A 20,119-nucleotide genomic window follows, 5' to 3' on the forward strand; every position below is an offset into this window, starting at 1 on the left:
ACCGCATGCAGAGCAGACTGGATGCCACACTATCAACAAAGAGACAGCCGCAGAATTGTGGTCCAAAAGTGCGGTCCAAATCGAACATCAGGAGGGTGATTAGAAACACACAAACCCGACTCTGTCAGGACAAAGCACGTGCTTGAAACCAAGGCAGGGGAAATGCACATACCTCAGGGGATGCAAGAGCTACGTTAAGCCACCGAAACGGGTGACAGACAGGAATAAGCTGGTCAGGGAGGAGCCGAAGGTGTAAATGGGGGTTTTAAACATGTTGCAGAAGGATTTGTAATTTACACTTGCAACATGTGCTTATGACAGAACTGGGGCACAAAGGAACTTGGGTGTAAGGTTGCAATGTTTGAGATTTCTGGGCCAGACGCACTCGTGTGGGCGGGTATTAGAAACAATCTGCATGAAGGAATATATGATGAGCTGTTGCCCCGTGATGCCCTTCCCTCCTTGGTGCTGATTTTCCCCTCAGCTCGGTGTCTCTCCTGAGCTCCCAATCCATTGACACTCAGGAGGCCTTTCTCCTCCTCACCATCTGCTAATTCAGGGCCAGACTCTAATCACCTGCTCCAATGCACCACTCGCATTCACAAACACCAGGCAAACCGTCTGCCACCTCGCAATGTAATTACTGTCATAATCAAGAGAGCACTGCTACCTCATAGCCTTACTCATGTAGATGCATGCTAATGTATTAGCCACAATTAGACCTTTATACCACTGTCATCATGGTTAATGTTTAGATGCACATTTATGCACAATGAGTCATAATGTTTGCTGAACTTGTGATGAAACGCTTTTATACTTGTTTGTTTAGATCCATTATGCACATTTGCTTTAGGTAATATCTATGTAAAACTGGATTTTGCTTGCTCTTTTTAAAGGAAACTAACCTGGGTTGTTCAGAAATCATCATGGAATTAACATCATTAGCACATTAACATATGGTCGCCCATATTTATTTATTTATTTATTTCTACAACAGCTAACTAGTCAGACACTTGGTCGCCCTGATTTACACCATAAATGACCAACGCATTCTCATCCCAAGGTGTCATATACCAACATGACATCATGACTTTTGCGTAAACATACACGCCACTTTCGAGTCAGGTGGCGTGTTATCTCTACGCATTTTGAGCTATCCGCGTGTATCCACGTGTATGTCTACGGCATTAACGTCCGAGTGATTCCGCGTGTCTGTACACGCCCGTCAAATGTCCGCGCGAAACGAAGCAAAATATACATCTACAACTGGGGAGCGATCTTTTTTTTCCTAGGATGGTAAGGGAACACTCATAAATGCCATTAACCCCAGTGATGGTTAGGTTTAGGGACAGGGTTGAGGTAACAATCTATGTAGTTTAAGTTGGAGCAAGAAACATTGACCAACATTGTACCTTTTGTAACTTTGTAACTAACAAAGAATAAAAAAATAATAATAATAAAAGAAAAGAACAAATGCTGACCAAATACTAAATATAGCAACAACAACAACACCAAATCTATAAAAGAATATTAATATAATTGAAACATTTTATTTTATGCAATTTATAATATGAGGCCAAAATAGAATAATCTATATTGTCGAATAGTCAATCACTTGTAATACTTTCCATTTTTACAAAATTAAATTACAGAAAGAGTTTGAGCATACAAAGCTCTACATGGGAAAATATTGCCCTTTATACTTTCAAATCATTGTCTGCTTATTCTTGCTTAAGGGAAACCTATTTTTAACACCTCAGAGCTCTTGGGCAGTTACAGAGCAGTGCTTAAGTTAGAAAGCAATAGATAACTGATGCCATCAAGCAGAGCTTCACTAACTGTACTGTAGTTAAAGCTCATCCTAAGCAAACTCTACTGAAGTGTGTCTCTCTCTGCTGGGCCTCTAGTTTGATTCTCTATACTGAGTCTCTCCTCAGAGATAGTCACTCTCTAAGCTATTTCTTCACCCTCTGAGCTTTTGGTCTCTTTACCACTGCACAGAGTCTGAGAAGAGAGATCACTTTGATGATTATAACAGGCTGGATCAGTCTCCACTAGACTCTGCATATTCAATCGAGCACCAAGGACCTCAATGAGCCTGTGTGCCCCTACGACACCAGCCCATAAATATCCACACAGCCTGTGAGAGAAAACTAATTATAATTGTTAGAGAAAGATGCAGTGATGGCAAGTATATTTTCACTCATCAGGCAAACGAGGCACAAAGGGCTTGTTTGCGAGATGGCACAGACGTTTCTAACAATCATTAAGTTATTAAATTCACCCTAGGCGGAGAGTAAACAACTTCAGATGGCTTTCATGGCCGTTCCAGCTCTCCTTCAGTCAGGCCTTTATTGGGTTATGGTGAAACTTCGACAAAGAGCTAAATGACTCCAGAGAGAGGGCGGACCGGGTAGCATTAGAGAGGAGTATGCCGGGAAAAAGTGGGATGGGGAAAAAAGATTGAAACTAAGACCCTAAAGCACTTAAGATCGAGCAGCACTAACAAGGTTGGGATAACAATTGGACATGCAGTGACTGAAATAACCTTTGATTACTTGTTGCCGCAGTGGATAAAGTGGCTCATTGAGGTATAGCAGAACTGAATTGTGGGAGACTGTTTTTAAATTTCTGCTTAGGACTAAACAAGCCACAGACTGGCACAATGTCTATATCAGCCAGACATCTAATTGAGGGATAATGAGGGATGATGTAATGCTTGACTAAATATGACTTGTTTAACCATAAGCCTGAACTTTCGGCATGAAATGAGCATATCTGCGTCTATGTAGTCTGAGCTAATTCTCTTCTAAGTCTGAAGTACTTCTACTCCTCCTCTAAAGATCTGATTGAATACTAGAGAGCTAGTAACATCTGCTTTGTCTAGAGCCATCAGAAAGTGTGTGTGAGAGGCTATCCTTCTCCAAACCGCACAAAAAGACAACCTTTTCAACCTTACTCTTTTAAATGGTAAAGAAGTCTCTTATGCTCTCCAAGGACCGTGGATTTAATAGATTCATTTGAAATGTCATTTTTTACTATTTAAAATAACTGTCAAAGCTGTTTTCACCATCATTACTCTTTTGTAACATTATAAACATGTCACTTTTGATCGATTTAATGCATCCTTGCTGAATCAAAGTATTAGGCCTAATTTGTTTCTAAATAAACCCTGGTTGTTAAACGGTAGAGTACAGAGTAATACATAATGTGGAAAGGGCAATGAGATATTCAGCTGAACTTTAGCTGCTCAACTCTCTTTGGTTAATATTATTTTTTTATTTAACACACTTTTTCTTCTTTCTAATTTGCAGATCCCCTACAGTGCTGCCATGGACCCCCTGTTGAAGACCACAGATCCAAGAATTTTTGAGGCTGATATTTCAAGCAGTAAACAAACATTTGCAATGTGTTTTCCATATCTCTATTTTACTAGCCATGTCCTAAAGCAATCTACACAGAATGCAAAAAAAAAAAAGCATTAAGCTCATTTACTCTATGTTCTTTGTAGATTCGTGGTATGCTGTTATTGACTTGAAAAGGCATTACAAATAAAGTTGACTTTTATCCTATTTTGGGAACAATTTGTTATGCAGAAGACACACTCACTCTGGCTCTCTGTGCTCACACACATCAATACCTAAAGCATGTCTTTCAAGGGTGGATCTGAGGATGAGAAAATGGATAAATTAAGCATGACTTTCTTTTTATATTATAGTCTTTGAAATGGGGATTACCTGTTAATTTTATTTTATTTTTTTTTTCAAATAAAAAAAGAGCTGGTGTCATTTACATGTGGAGGCCGCGTTCCTTTCCCAAAGCAGCTAAAAGCAGCTCCGTGTAGCACTGCAGACCTGCTAACAGAAATTAAAATTGTCTGTCAATCTGATTGACATGTGAGACCAAACCACCTTGGTTTCCACTGGAGTTTGGCATCCATCTTTAGCTCTAAATTATTCCCTCCAGCGTTTCATTAATCACCGGTTCAATTCAACAGCTGCCAGAAGTATTTCCATCAAAGATAATCTAGATAAACTTTCTTAACTTCATTTAATGAACAATGTCTGCTATATCATTTAACGTGACAGTATTTTTTTCCCTGTATTGTGACATATATCTGAGTCAAACGGCTACAAATAAATGTAGGGCAGGACTTAGTTTTGTCCATTGGGAATTGATTGGATGGTTGTGGTTTGCTATTGCTATGATGTCTTGTGAGTGACAGGTTATTCCTCCCTCAACGAAAATACATTAGAGGAATGATGTTGCCGCAAGTGGGAGAGTCAGTGATTTTGATTAAAGATTACAGGGACACTTATATTTATAAAAAATAATAATAATGATGTGCATGGATAGGAATTCACTTTAAAACATTTACACAATGTGGTTCACGGCATCATCTGGTGAAGGAAAGTCCACCCCATTTTTCAGACAGTTTTTACACCCCTTGTTTATAGGACAGACTGCATCACAAAGTAAAGTCTTAAAAAAAAAACTCTTCACATGCCACATTTTTCTCTTTTATCACCCATAGGCTGATTCTGTTTAAGATTTTAGAGACATTTAACCGAGCCATTGACATGAATCAAAGCAGACACACTGTGACTAACTGCGAAATGAGACCGATCAGGGGACCCGAAAAACTGCCGCACAGTGCTGAATGAATGCCCTGAAAAAGTCCCTGTGACAGAGCCTCTTAACTTTTATGACTGTTTGGCAAAGTTGACTTCAAAGAGCCGATTCTTTGGCGCTGCTTACGGTTTGTGAGAAAGCCAGGCTAACGTGGGGAGGGGCAGCAGGGGCTGATGGGAGTCGAGTGAAGGGAAGGGATGCAGGATGCTGGATTGGAGAGAAGAGCCCTTTGATCTGTGCCAGCCTCGAAAAGTACAAAAGAATCAAAAGCAATGGGAAGAGCAGCACAGAAGATTGCAAACAAGGCCCGCTCGCAATTCCCTGCGGGAGTGTGCAAGGGAAAAACACGACGAGACAAGAGCACATTACAGAAATTCTGAGGGCTGTTCGGGTATTTCTCTCAGGCCTAATGCTGAAGCAATTAGCATTGAACCACCTCCATGAACAGACAGGAGCTAGCTAAATCCACCATGCTAACATAGTTAGTGAAACGCAATTAGTGGGGGCGACCCACTCATGCCAAATTACATGATTAATTAAGCTGACCAATCAGGAAGTTCCATTTATCAATCAACACATATACTATTTGTAATTGGATGTACATTTGAAGTCAGTGTTGGAGAAGCAACTTTAAAATTAAAGAAAGGCTTGAAGGTACTTTTATACCAAACTAGAGACGTTCTAATCTACACTTGTAAAAGTTTGCGGTCAGGAACGTTTTTTTAAGTCTCCTACGCTCACCAAGGCTGCATTTATTTGCAATGTTGTATTGTAAAATAAATAATTAAAATATATTACACTCACTGATAAAATTGGTTCAGTGGTTAAATACTATACAGATAAAAAGTAATGTTGTTTCTAAATGAAAAGGTTAGTTCAGGCGTGAATTGAAAAAGCAAAGTTAATTATATATTAGTAATCAATTCAAACTTGTAAATATCAACGTCATAAAATTAAATTACAACTACTAAACTTTTCTGATACTGGTGTTTCAATAACTGATAAGGTTGATTTTTTTTTTTTTTTTGCTGTTTTCCAGTTGTATTTATACTGTTTTATCATTGCTTTTGTTTTTAGGTTTAGTGACTTGCCACATCTGGATTTCATTTTCTCCTCAAATTGGCACATTCATACTCAGAGACCTCAATACTTGGTACAGAATACACAATGAATATTCGATGGAGAGTTTTTGTGTTCGTATGGGTACCGTGTGACTTCTATGATATGGTTTCTATACAATATCTATTGTACTAATTACTTAGATGTTTCTAAATTCTTAAATGAAGCATTTTTTTCCAAATTCAACCTTTAATAGGCCTACATAAAACAGATTAAGCTTAAGTATTTTCTTTTGAGCTCTTTGAAAACTTTTTTAATTCAGTTTTTAAAATTTAATTCACTTGATACACATGAATTGTTTTAGTCAGATATTTTCTTTCAGCTGCAACTCCCACTTCAGCAGCAGTGTTTATTCCTGCCTTGTAAATGTGATTAAAATCATTATATTTTTCATAACAATCTCTACATCTTCAACAAAGTGAACTGCGCCCTCTCTCTTGCGAAGAGAATCCAAGTGACACTCATGTTCCATGTGATTGGCTGATTGCCACACATGACACACTTTCAGGTGCAAATGCTTCAGAATTGGTCACAAAGTTGACAGAGATTTTTTACATTGAGCCTGATGAATCTCACCTAAACCAGGTAGGATTTGTATGTTTTTTCAACTGTAAACCTACTCTGAAACTCTGGTCTCCTTAGTATCACATGCTCACAGCAACAGTCAATCAGTGACTGAGACAATAAATGTCTGCATGTGTCCGAATTGCTCCTATGATGCCTTTTTAACATGGAATCAAAAAATTCACTGTCACCTAATGTCCTCTTATTACAAAACCAGTCCCCTCCTGAACTTTTAATTTCTTTATCATTGCCAATCTGACACAAAAGACCAAACTCCCTTGTACTTAACTCAAGATCTCATATCATACACTAGTGTGTATCTAGCACAGCAAAACCACAGGGCCATCTTAAAGGGTTAGTTCACCCAAAAATTATGTCATTAATGACTCACCCTCATGTTGTTCCAAGCCCGTAAGACCTGTAAGATACTGCAAGGACAGTATACCGTACATACATATTCATTGGAGAGACAGAAAACTCTCGGCTAAATCTAAAATATCTTAAAAAGATGAACAGGTGTTACAGGCTTGGAACGACATGAGGGTGAGTCATTAACGATATAATGTTCATTTTTGGGTGAACTAACCGGTGCAGTCACAATAACTGCTATTCAACACCGTTTTTGTGAATGAAGAATCAACTTATTTCAATATGAACACATGCAAATGTGAATTTCACATGAGGGCGGAGAAAGATTTTTGTAAATTTTTTGCAACAGGTTAAAGTCAGTCATGGAAATTCACTACGTAGACCAACAGAAAGCTGCTTGCTTTGACAGTAACTTGTGTGTGAGAAGTGCTTCATAAATTGGTACACTGTTGAAAATAGCTATTGTAACTTTTACACTAATGTGACCACACCTTTACACATGCTTTGAAACATAAGCAGAACTAAATTGTCTCATTGCGACAATCTATGCAAAAATGACTTTGCAAACAGTTAAAGTTCAGGAATTAAGTTTCATGAATCGGTGGTGTTTATTAGTCATTTTTTGGTTGCATAGACTCACCTTGAAAGAGGGCAGCATTCTGAATGATGAGAACTTTGAGCTGAGCGCTGGTGGACTGGAGACTTGACTCCATATTCTGTTTGGCAATGAGCAGGTAGCGCTCCTCCATTTTGCGGGAACAGCAAGTCAGGCCTTTCGGCTGGCACACCTGCAGATCTGAGCCTGAAGAATAGGAGAGAGACACAAGATTTGTTACAGGAATTGCAATAAATAAGTAAAAACATGCAGCACTTTATAAATTCCATCTAAAAGCGTGTTTGCTTTGTAAGTCAAGCATCAGAGAGAGCTGCAGAAAATGGTTTGTTTTAGAGCACATTATTTATTCACATCTCAAATAATGCAACAAAATGAATACCTGCAACTTCATTGAAACGTGTTTTTTAAATGTCTGTGCATTGCATTTCATCTTCTGGACTAATGCTAAACTGATTAGCACAGAATAAACACTCATTAAAAGGAAAACAAGATAATCAGGGAGAAATCTCAGTAAAGACAGACCCCAAGAGACTACTACTATGCAAAACTTGTCCATTTAAAATCTGAAGCAGTAAAACTCCCCACGATTGGATGAAAGAGACATGGCCATCTTGTTTAGAGGGATGACGTGATTGTAGAGGTGACGGGTGATTTGTTGACACCTGTTATACTGGAATCGAGGTTTGAAGGTTATCTATCAAAGAGCCATAATTGGATTTGCTGGGAGAAAAAAAAGCCTACTGAGAAATACGTTCCCTGGAAGAAGGTTCTTCAGTTCTTGGCTCACATATGAATAATGATTTAAAAATGTTAATGCCCTGTGGGAAAGGAAAGAGAGCAATGCTATCTGATCTCTTCTGAATCAAACATCAAGGATACAGAAAAGAAAAATGACCAATGCCTGATGAAGTTCCCTGTGTTACGGGCTAGGAGGATTTAATATATATTTTCTGTCAATTGGACATGGCCTAAATCTTACACAAGTTCATTTTCATTTATTAATTTATTAGCTCTTTTCATAAATTAGCATAAAACATCAATTCTCCTCACACTTTAAATGTTACTTTGAGAATCGCAAATGATTTCCCACTGAACTAGAAAAAACCCCCCCACACAATCCCACATCTCCTCTTCCAAAACTTTCAAACGTTGAATAACACATGAAAAGGATTGTTTCGGGCAGATTGCATTGTGGGATTCCATTGCATTCCAGTCAAACAGACCTCTCTGCATGTGAAGCAGGACTAGGAAACAGCTGCTGTGAAAATCAGTGAGATTATTGCAAAAGTTTTCCCTGGGGCTTCGGATACACATTTGGAAATGTGCCCAATTATCTTGCGATTACACATGCAACGAGAGAACTTACACTCCACGAAGCTTCAGCCCTTTCAAATTTTCAATTCTATTATTATTTTGAAAGAGCATCTTGCATACAACTTTGTTCTCAGTCATTCTATCATCTCATGCAACTTAGAGCAGCGTTTTTAGAGCCAAATGAAGTGTAAGTGTGTGTGTGTGTGTGTGTGTGTGTGCGTGTGTGTGTGTGTGCGTGTGTGTTTGTGTGTGTGTGTGTGTGTGTGTGTGTGTGTGTGTGCTACCTGAGGGTGTGGAGGTGGCACTAGTTTGATTGATATTGCTGTAAACAAACTTCAGAGGAGTCCCAATGCTCCAGTTCACACAGACATGGGAGATGATGATGGGGTAGGAGAAAAAGAGGGCATGACACAATCTGGGCAGAAACGAAAGTGTCATTGCTCTGTTTAAGGAAGGCTTTTTGCTGCACTTTTGAATACTGTCATAACTATCATGGAGCGTCAGATTAAAAGGGACAAGGTACAAATATAAAAGAGTGAGCATTTACAGTCTGATGCTCTCAGATCACACTTCCTCATGGAGGAGACCTCAAGAACATGTTTTCCAGTGAACAGCAACAGATAGAACTGAAAATGGTGGTAAAGAACATTGTTAATGTACCTGCATTCAAATTCAGTCAGGTATAGTCATTATTAGGGTTTGGAACAGATAACCGGTTCCGTTTTTAAAACAAACACTGGAGCCAAATGGCCTGTTAATGGCTCTCACACTTGCAATATTGAACTGAAATACTCGTCAGTAACTAGCTACTATTCAGACCAAAACACAGCAAAACCAGTCAATTCCGATTTGGATGCTAATTGCTGCTTCCCAAATCACATACTGTATAATATGTAGCCTACCTACTTCCTTTTTGACCATTAAAAACATACGTTCTATACAGTATGAATCTGTGTATTATGAATGAAATTTGGGCATACTACATCTGCCACATTGTCACAGTCTTGTGACCTTCAGGGTCAGTTGGGTTGCTTCACTGCCATTCATAAATCCTCTCCCGTGGCCTTATGGGATAATAAAGTGTTCATTAGATCCATTCAAACTTCAGAATCTCGCCGAATATAGTAATTCAGCTACTTTTTGCCTACTGTTTTACAGATACTGCGAATTCGGATATACTACTCACCTCATACTTTTTTCACCAATTATATAGGTTATGGAAATGGGCGTTTTCGCGATTTGCATGATGTGCTCACAGTCATTTTTGTAAAAATGTACTTTACAAGTTTGTTGATTGAAATAACTTAAATCTCCTGCATTTTAATCTCTTCCATGGTCTATTAAGTGCTGCCAAATTTTAAATCCCATATGAAAATGTGAAGACAAAATGTCAAAGAAATTGCCTTGGGGAAAAGGGAAAAAAAAGCTGATCTACTAAGCTCACAGCGCCTGTTAAGAATGGGTAAATAAACCCATTAGCATCACATGATATCAAAAACCAACAACGGCATGAAAAAAAAAACCCCACACTTTCTGATCACACTTCAGCAGCACAGCAATACGGATATGAAACAAGAAATTATGGGCAAACCTGCCATATCGTATAGATGACACCTTTCATATGAACACCGACAGGCTTAATATCCAAAATCAATACTTGCAAAGGACCGGCGACAGATACGATCGAGCTAATTTCAGATTCCTAGGCAAATTTATTAAGCTGTCAATAGCGTGGCGAGTAGAGGGGAGGAGGAGAGCTGGCAGAGGAGAGCAGGTATGAAAGGAGAAAGAACTCAGACAGATTTAGTAATTATCTTCAGCAAAACAGACAATTTCATCGGCACGTCTGCTGTTTGCAGATGATAAATGTACTTTATTAGAGAAGTTGTGAGCTGTCAGGGAAAAGTGAAGGACTTTACAGAAGGGAGATTGCTCCCAGCAGAGAAGAATAAACAAATATTACATCACAGTCTCTAACTAAAGACTGCTCATAAATACGGCTGATTAGATTGTTTGTCTTTGGGAAATGTAACAAAAAACATTTGTTTGAAAAGAAAAAAAATCTAGGTCCCTCGGTCTGCAGAAGAAATATTCTGAAAAGACCTCATTTGTTTGTTTCATGATCTACAGAGGCGGTTTTCAACATTCACAGGTCCCTATAGGACCACTCACACAGACATTAAGCCAGTTCATTCAATAGATTTACACTCATTTAGTCAAGGTTAATAAATTAGAATGTCCAAGATAAAGGAAAATATTTTAAAGGGGTCCTATTATGTAAATGGTGTCCTATAAACGCTCAAAGCAGTTGACCAATCACATCACACTGGACTAGCCGTCCAATTGGAGCACACTGAGCTTTTCGGAAGGAGTGGCTGTATAGAGACAGGATGTAAATAGAGCGTTACTGACAGACTAGGAATAGAGGTGCTGCAACCATAGATATCCATGATAAAGGCTAGATGTCTTACGGCGGAGCCTCTATCGTCATCACCCGCGGCCATCTTGTCACAGGCAAGCTTTCTGGCGGGCTCTGTGGTTCCTGATGTAAGATGAGTGATCAGCACGAACACAAATACTCTTATCTCGTTGAAATCGTGACAGATTTACAAACGGTTTGGTTTCTTACAAACGTTATTAACGTGGCTATAATGCTGCCTTATTATTTATTTATACACTTATTTATCATAAGTATGCGGTGTCATAACTACATCTCTGACGTTTATAAGAAACCAAACCATTTGAAAATCGGTAGAAAATTGAGCAAGTTATGGTTATTTAAAAAGTACACGCACCATTAAAACACAATGTTACGAGTGAGCGAGCTGCCTGTAACAAGATGGAGCTAAAAAAAACGACTGGAGCTAAAAAAACCAAAATCAAGACTTTGGAAAAGTGCATAAGAGGCCCCCTTCGTAAGATCTAGTTTAAAAAGCATGAATACACGTTTCCGTTATGTGGTTTTGATTTTTAAATACGTAAAGAATTTTTCGAAAATATCGTAATGTTTTTTGGAGGTTGCAACATGATATTTAAAACCAGAACAAATGTCATAAACAACATAATTCATAAAACATTTACTTATGTCATTTTAATGCCTGGTTATGTCATAAAAATGTCAAATTATCTGATATTTTAAGAGATTTATTGACCTTTTTCTAAAACATAAAAGACTATAACTTGTAAAGGACCACTGATAGATACAATCAAACTTTTTTAATCATTACGATATCCGGACACTTGTATCACAATGATTACTTTAAATTTTGAATAATTGTTTATATATAATTGTTAGTTATTAGTTAGTTCGAAATGTCATGAATTGTGTATTGCAATATACATCTTTACCACTGACCCATTGGAGAGCATTTAGTTACTCTAGTCTACATAGACCTGACTTCTTCCATATTCAAGTCATGACACACTCACTTCCGTCCTTATCAACTAAAATTTCTAGAAATGCCTGAATCCCTCCTGCAGCCTTGCTCAAAGGTCTCCGGCGTGTAAGCATCCCTGCCGGAGCCCAGATGAAAAAGACGGCTCCGACGGATGCTTGGTGAGTTCTGTGTACACATTTCAGCCTCACGCTCCTCCTTAACAAGCCTGAAGACACAGAGCGCAGCCAGATGCATGCATAAGAGCGATCTTAAGAACCATTTATAAAGCTATCAGCATGCAAGTTTAATGGGGGCTGTGGGGAAAACATGCTGCGTTAAAATACAGAAAAATGTTAAAAGGATGTTATTAGAAGCATGAATTATAGAGCAACAACACATGAATTATGACATTTCTTTTTAGACTTGATTCAAAGACATCAATTAAAAGAAGTGGAAAGTAAACGGGCTGATGAAAGTATATGAAGTATATGATTATGAATTGGGCTCCTCTGCAAAGAAGGCAGGAGAGTTAATGGACTAAAGCAAAGCCGTCTGTTGTCTTACAGTGCCGTTGGAAATATTTAATGAGAGAAAGTACCACAGACTTCCACAGCATGGAGCACACAAGGGTAAGATTCAGTTTGGGAAAGATAAAGTAAATAAAAGCACAATGAAAGCCTTCGGCTGGCAAAAACGCACTGTGTTCCTCGGTTACAATCAGCTCAGGAAAATCCAAGATATGTTGTTTAATGGAAAGTCTGACCATAGTCATTAGTAGAAACTTTCATGGCTTGTGGGCATGTGATCCCTCACCTTCAACTTTAAATAGACTGCCAGAGACATTGACCTAAGCCATTATCTCATAATTACAGAAAGTGTGTGGGCATTTATCAAAATATGAAGGTACTCACTGCCCCAGGTACTGTCTAATGCCCCTTGACACTATACTAAGGTCTCTTAAGGACTTGATATTATACTGCGAAAAATGTTAGATCCTTTAAGTTTTCAAAATATGAAGTCATTACTATACATAAAATTAATCAATCGGTAAACAAAGATTTAATAATTATATAGATATGCACTTTCATGAGACTGTGTTGGATAAAATACCTTCGTATATCCCTGAAACAACAAAGTAATCCATTTCCCCTAAAGTGCAAATAATTTTTGCAATATTTTTGCACTTCTGTTTCCTGACAATATAGGAGCACCCAAATGACCAAACATCAAACTGAAATAAGACGCCATGCTCAGCAGGGTAGTCCTAATTTCTACGAGGACTTGCTCCCGATAATTGGAAAAAACAATACTGTCTGCACAGAGGATCTAGCCTTTGATGGGGTGAACAAGTGTCTCTATAATGCATTTTGCCATTAAAACAAGCAGCACAGAAGCCCCTTAACAGCCTATAACACAAGCTCTTGAGGGAGGTCAGTGGCACTTCATTAGCTGGATCTCATCCGTGAGTACCAACTGACGGGAATGCAGCTCCCTCTCATTTCATTTTGATCAGAGAGACTGCTGAGAGATGGACTCTGACTTCACTTTGAATTCAACCCACTGGACCCATCATTACTCAAACCAAAGAGACAACACCAAACCATTCAACTCATGAATTCAACAACTGTCATCCTTATTTGAGTGCTCATTATCTAATAAAATATTTGAAGGGGATGGCACATCAAAATGTCAAACTGAGGTAACGAATGTACGAGCATCTAAGTGTAAAGGTGCCTTTGAGACTACAAAGAGAGTCAGCTGTCTATATTGTGCTTTGACATTCAGTTCTTCCTCTGGGGGCGAGATGGCGAGGGAGAGAGATATCAAAAATTTCGATCGGTAAAGACGTGCCAGCGGAGACGAGAAGGGTAGAACCTCCTGTTGGCTTTTTTGGTCTTGTGCCCCCCTAGCATTACATGCGGTATGATTAATTCAGTTCAATCTTCCTGCAGGCTGTGTTTCGGCTTGGCATCCTTGTATTCCACCATCGATACATCAGTCATCACATCTTCTCTTTCCTCTAATGTTCGTCCATCCCTCTCCTGCACATGCTTCAGATCTTCTTCTTTTCATCCCACTCACACATGCCAAAAGAGATCACATTTGGTAGCTGAACAGAAACAGCAGTTGCCTCCATCAAACATCAACCCAAATTTCACCACGAGCACAAAGTTCAAACCCGGGGTTACGGATGCAGCTGCCTGTTCTGTGCTTCAGAAAAAGGGGTCTTTGAAGGTGAATGCCGCATTTACAATATGAGAAACAGACCAAAAGGAGTGCACATTTCTGCAAAGCAGTAAGTGAAGAGATCTGCAAACTTTTGGGAACTAAACCAGACATGCAGGAACTCAGAACATGAGATGCGAAATCAAATCTGCAAGCGGACTGCGAGACTGAATGAAACTCTCAGGGGAATAAATAAAATCACTAAGGTGACAGCTACACTATACGGCCCACGGTCATTCCCATTTCCAATTAACATTAAGGTTGTCTACATTCATTTGCCACTTCAAGGCCAGCAACGTGCATTGGGTTCGGAATAGGTGCTCCATTATTGGACAGCTCTTTTTTCTAAATGCTCTTTGCGTATGAATGGAAAGGTTTAACAAAAAAATGTAAAAATCAAATGTTGCTATTATTAAATGTAATGATTGGACTCTATCTAGGACGTTACGTCTATAAAGGGAAAAGTTATTAAATCGCAGTTTCTTCTCTCACGCATCTTTTATGACATTATTCTAAGCAAGTATGTCCCTAAGATGCATTTAGCCAACACATAAATCAATACCAAACAAGGGGGCAAACAATTAACCTCACGTTCTTTCATAGTCTGACATAATACAAGGACACCCAATTAAGGTTTCTGGCTACATATGCTGGAGCCGCGTGGTATCGGTTCATATAATGAATCAAAATGAATAAAGCCAAAGGCTTCGCCGCACCACTAATTGCTGCACCAGGCATAAAGTCCAGAGCCTGGTGCCGCTGGGATTATCAGGCCTGCGGCACACTTCCAAAAGAAAAGAAAAAAAATATCAAAGTTAGTCCCTTCTCTGAAGAACAATGTTTAGGTTTCTAAACTAGGGCTTCAAAAAAGCTTTTACAGCAGGATTGTACCAATCAGGACATAAAATCCCTTAGCAGCTACTCACGAAGAGCACAACCGACCCAAAATGCTTTCAAAGAAAATCATCTGAAAACTGCAGGGCACTGCACAACACATACATGACTTTCATTTCTTAAGTTTTCATAACAATGGCAGCAGCTTATGTCATTTAATGTATACCAGATAGCCTAGTGGATGAAGGTTCTTCCAGTCCAATAAGATATGCAAAGCAATCCCTTTGTTACTTTTCTTAAACTCTGTTAAAGGTTAAAATGTGTTCAAATTCCTCTGAGGCAAATGACTGAATATCAATCTGTTCCTTGTCCTTAACCCAATTGCAATCCATTTAAATTGCAAATGCAAAGTCTGCAAAAACGAACAGAACCTCTGATTAAATGGAACTATGGGAAGGTCACTTTGTATCTCCTGAAAGCAGCTGAACCATAGGGGATCACTCAAGTTTACACTCATTCACCTGCAAGTCGAATCACATGGAATTAGAAAGACTGGTTTCAAATTATTCCAATTAAATAAATAAATAATGCTTTTAAATGGACTTGCTTGGCATTTTAAAATGCAAAACTTTTAATCAAAGAGAGAGTGACTGGAATAGAGATATAAATGTGTCTATTGTTCTTTTTGAGGCATTTGCTACCACGGGGGGGGTGGAACGATGATACTTGCACATAAAGCAGCCTGATAACAAAATGCAGTCACTGGGGAAAAGCTAGATTCCTTTCAGCAGAATTTTTGTTGTTAGGGCCAAACAAACTCCACTTTTCGTGTTTCCACCCCAGCCTCCAATTGAGACAGAATTAAAGCTTCAAGCAGCTAAGGATAGACGTCATGCAGAGATTCAGCCATCCATCCTGTCATTCATCTCAACTCATCCAACTCCTCAGCTCTCCGTTGGGAAATGTAGCAACCTCAATACACACACCAACACAATTCGCCTTCTCCAGCATGACAGGTAATTCACACTTTATGGCTAAGAGAAATACATTTACAGCTCTGGGCTACTTCTGAAGAGACTCCTCATAGCTGAAGATGACAATCCAGTCAGGACACTTATTACATCTTCAAACCTACTGATAGATCCTCTCACATCCCGCAGAGTGAAAATTATAGGCTACCACACAAAATGGGCTACAGTAGATGCAGACGTAACATAAATAGAATTGTAGAAGTACTAGTAAAGCTATGGGCCAGTTATTAGCAAAAGCCGGAATACATATATAGCCAACTACTAAGGTGAATTATTGGTGTTGAATAAAGATCCATAAAGAGTTCAATAGCAAAAAAAAAATGCACAATTTGGTACCACACTGTAAAAAAAACAAAACAAAAAAAAACATATATATATTTTCAAGATTTGTTATCACAACATGTTTTCTTTTGTCAAATCAACTTAAATAATTTATTTAGTTGATGATTAAATTAATCTCCTTCATTGTATTAACTCACTTTTTCCAGTTCAATCAACTTAAAATTTTAAGGCAACCAGGTTACTTACTTTTTAAAGTTAAACCAGCAATATTTTTTACAGTGCAGTAATAGTTAAGCTACTATAAGAACATCTAGCAAATATATAAATATAAATATACATAATTTAAAGATTTTTAATTTACATTTAAACTATGGGAAGGCGTATGAAACTAACAATAATAATTCTCATTTAGAGTAGGCTACTTAGCGCACCGAATACAGTTTAATGTTATGATTAATATGTTTACAAACATAACGCGGATAGGCATATAACCCGTCATGTTTTTAAAAATAGTCCACAAGTCTTACTAAACAACAGGTAAAACTTTTAGACATCGTGTTTTTGAAAGATTACAGGAGATTTTAAAATCACACAAAGTTGAATCAACTATGATGACGCCGATAGCTCGTTCTACCTGAGACTGGCGTGTCTGGGGTCCATTTCATCCCCGGGTACAAAAACTGAAAGGATGAACGCACTTCGCGACAGTCCAGCATCTGACTGTTCGGCCGAGAGAAAGGCAGCATCAGGGCGCACAGAATCAGGACTCCGTTCAACTTCAGTCCAGGCATTATTAATCCGAATGATAGAACCACCTGAAGTAGAAGCTAGGCTTCCTGGAGACGGGTCTGGTTACAAACGCAAAGGAAGTGAGCAGGAACGATCTGCGTTGCTTGAAGTGAGCAGAAAGCGATGCTGTGGACTCAGCGGCAGCATCGCTGAAGTGAGTGAGTGTGAGGAGAGCCCTGTGGAGGAGCTCTTCATCTCCACCTCATTAACAGACAAACTTCATGCGCACAAATCAAGCCCAGATTTCCCTGCATAAGAAGGGACTGCGCGAATTCACGATTCTTGCATTATTCAAAGGAACCGACTACAGAAGACTACCGTTTGCTATTGAATATTAAACTCAATTTCATTGATATTTAAGTTATGGTTATGACGACAGGAGGCGCGTTATGAATCGGTCACGCGCACATACCACTCCAATCAAATGGACATCTTCACCTAATTTAATTTGTTAAAAGGTGTAATGAGAAAATAACGGCAAGAGATTATATTTTCTAATAATATCTATATTACTTGTCCAAAAAAAATACATTTTCAAAATGATGAGCAAACAAACACATTTGTCATTTCCAAGTGTCTGCTGCCACCTGGTGTGGGTAAAGGAGATTGTTACGTAGTCACTACCAGATGGGTGCAATCAAAATGCGAGCAAAGGTAGAATATGGCTTCCAAATTTTATTGAGAATTTACATAACATTAAAAGTGTATGGGGGTGGGGGGGGGGGGTGCAGGTAACGGAATCTGGCGGATTACAGATGGATACCGTGCAATTTTTATTGAAGTTTTTCGCCACCATTAAAATTGCAAAGTCATCCACCCGAAAACAGCAAGACAAATATTTGCATGCAAATGCCACTGGTAGTATAAACAAACAACTATATTATAAAAATACGTTGTAATATACAATAATGTATCTCTTTTCATTTATCTATATTAAAAAAAGTTTTTTCCCTTATTACAGTTTCTCTCAATCACTTTGGCAGATTTTTCGAACATTCCCAACATTGCCTAATGTTGCATGACTGCAAAATGCAGGAACTCACCCAAAACATTTAATTCATGCTTCAAACCCCAGTTATTGTGTCAGTAAACTGCCCAATGGCACAATAAAAAAATTGAAGTATTTTTGTCATTTGCACTTGCATATTGTTGTCCTATTGCTAGTTAAATTGTCTCTATTGCTCTTCTCATTTGTAAGGACAAAAGCATCTGCCAAATGATTAAATGTAAATGTACAAAAATAAGTGTACTGTATAAATACAAATGTATGATAGTGATCGAGCTGTCAGCAGACTCCATAGTTATTTACTATATTGGTTGATTGATAAATTGTGTATCCTATTTATTACAATGGCAGGCTGTTTGCATATTTAGCAAACATTACAAACATTCCATGTCATAAATATTTATGAGTTGTTTTGCATGTGATGGCTCACACAATGAAAGACTGTTTAGAAGTTGTGAAGACAATTTCACTAAGAACTCCGTTTTAATCAAGCCATGTGCATTTAGTATTGTGCAAATTGTACTTATACTCTTTTGCACACCTGCCAAAACAGATGCAATTTGTTTAAATTCAAATTAGATGTTAACAATAAGCTAATTTTTTCAAGATTTGAACATTGATTTTAGGGAGGGGGGAGGTCAAATCAATTGAGAAAAACTAACTAGGCATACATGCAATATAGAATGGTTGTAAACATCATCTTGAGATGTAGACAAGTCAGTTATAGAAGTTTGTCCCTGGTGTAACGAGTTTTGCATGGATTTGCACAGCATGTTGTAATAAGGCTGGATGCAATCCTGCAAAACTCACCCCACATAACAGGGCTTTTCCATAAGCTGCAGAAACTCCAGAGTGACAGCCAGAAGGCGACCGGCAATACTAGAAGTGCAAACATTGCAGTAGATTTACTGGAACTACCTGCACTGTGAGCACTTTGGAACTGCCAGGACAAACTCGTAAAGAACATTGAAAAATAAAAAAATACACACACATACATCACAGTGTGATTAATAGCATAGTAATGTCAAAGTAGAGCAGGAACTGCATGTACAGAACTTACTAATGATGAATGACGTTGGGTTTTGCATCCACATGCTGATTATAAAGCTACTCCTGCCAAAAGGAGCATCAAGCGCAGTAGATACTAGACTACTTCACTAACTACACAAGATGCACCTTAACAGGAGGGCAATATTAATACAAAGTTGTTTTTCCTTGAAGGACCTGAACTCCACCATTCATTAACGATCCATTTTCATAACACCTAGGAAGAAAAATAAAAAGATTAATCTTTTTATAGTATGCTTCCATAGTTTAAGAATTAAAACATAAATGGCTGGTCCAAATGAATCAATTCAAATACACCAGCAAAATACAAAGGTTTCAATTACTGTAAAAATCTATTTAACTAGTCATTTCTGTCGTTTCAACTTCATTTTAGCTAGTTTTCTGAACAATTAATTAAATTCTAAATGGTTAAGGTAAAATGTATGACTGCAGGTTGCAAGTTAATTAAGGTATCATGCCATTTTAGTATAATTCTTCACAGTCCGTTTGTAGTCTGACTTAACGTCAGTGATTCTCGTGCTTGGCGCGCTTTCGCTCGAGTTGGGTCTCTCAAAATGGAGGATCTTAAACTGAAGACAAGTACAACTTCTTGAAAGTTCTTCACTACTGTTATACGAGCTAATTGACGAACGTCTACTCCCTAAAGAGTCCACTTAAAACCCAAGTCACCTTAAAAATTGTTTTCTTCAACTTGTGTTGTCTAAATACTGCATTTATAGCAATATTATAGATTGTAAAAACGTAAATTAAAAAAATGGAGCAAAACGCCGCATTACAGCATATTTCGAAATCACGCGCGTCCAGAAATGAACAAAAAAAAAACCTGAATGATGAATATTCGCCTGTGAGACTGAAAGAGCTCGAATCTGCAAACATTAACTAGGCCTCGAGA

The 20,119-nt window shown here is 38.3% G+C and overlaps 1 protein-coding gene across 1 annotated transcript in view; it reads right to left on the reverse strand.

Annotated features, from left to right (window-relative positions):
* gpc3 (glypican 3) overlaps window positions 1-17,507 on the reverse strand; it is a 143,648-nt gene extending 126,141 nt beyond the window's left edge. The window contains exons 1-2 of the mRNA XM_039665703.2: window positions 16,999-17,507; window positions 7,325-7,486 (exon numbers count right to left, since the gene is read on the reverse strand). Of these exons, the coding sequence (XP_039521637.2) occupies window positions 7,325-7,486; window positions 16,999-17,155 (319 nt within the window). The 5' untranslated portion in view covers window positions 17,156-17,507. The remainder of the gene's footprint in view (window positions 1-7,324; window positions 7,487-16,998) is intronic.
* Between the last annotated feature and the right edge of the window lie 2,612 nt (window positions 17,508-20,119).

The sequence above is a fragment of the Pimephales promelas genome, chromosome 9, assembly GCF_988280905.1.
Source record: "Pimephales promelas chromosome 9, fPimPro1.hap1.1, whole genome shotgun sequence".
In the NCBI taxonomy this organism is placed as follows: Eukaryota; Metazoa; Chordata; class Actinopteri; order Cypriniformes; family Leuciscidae; genus Pimephales; species Pimephales promelas.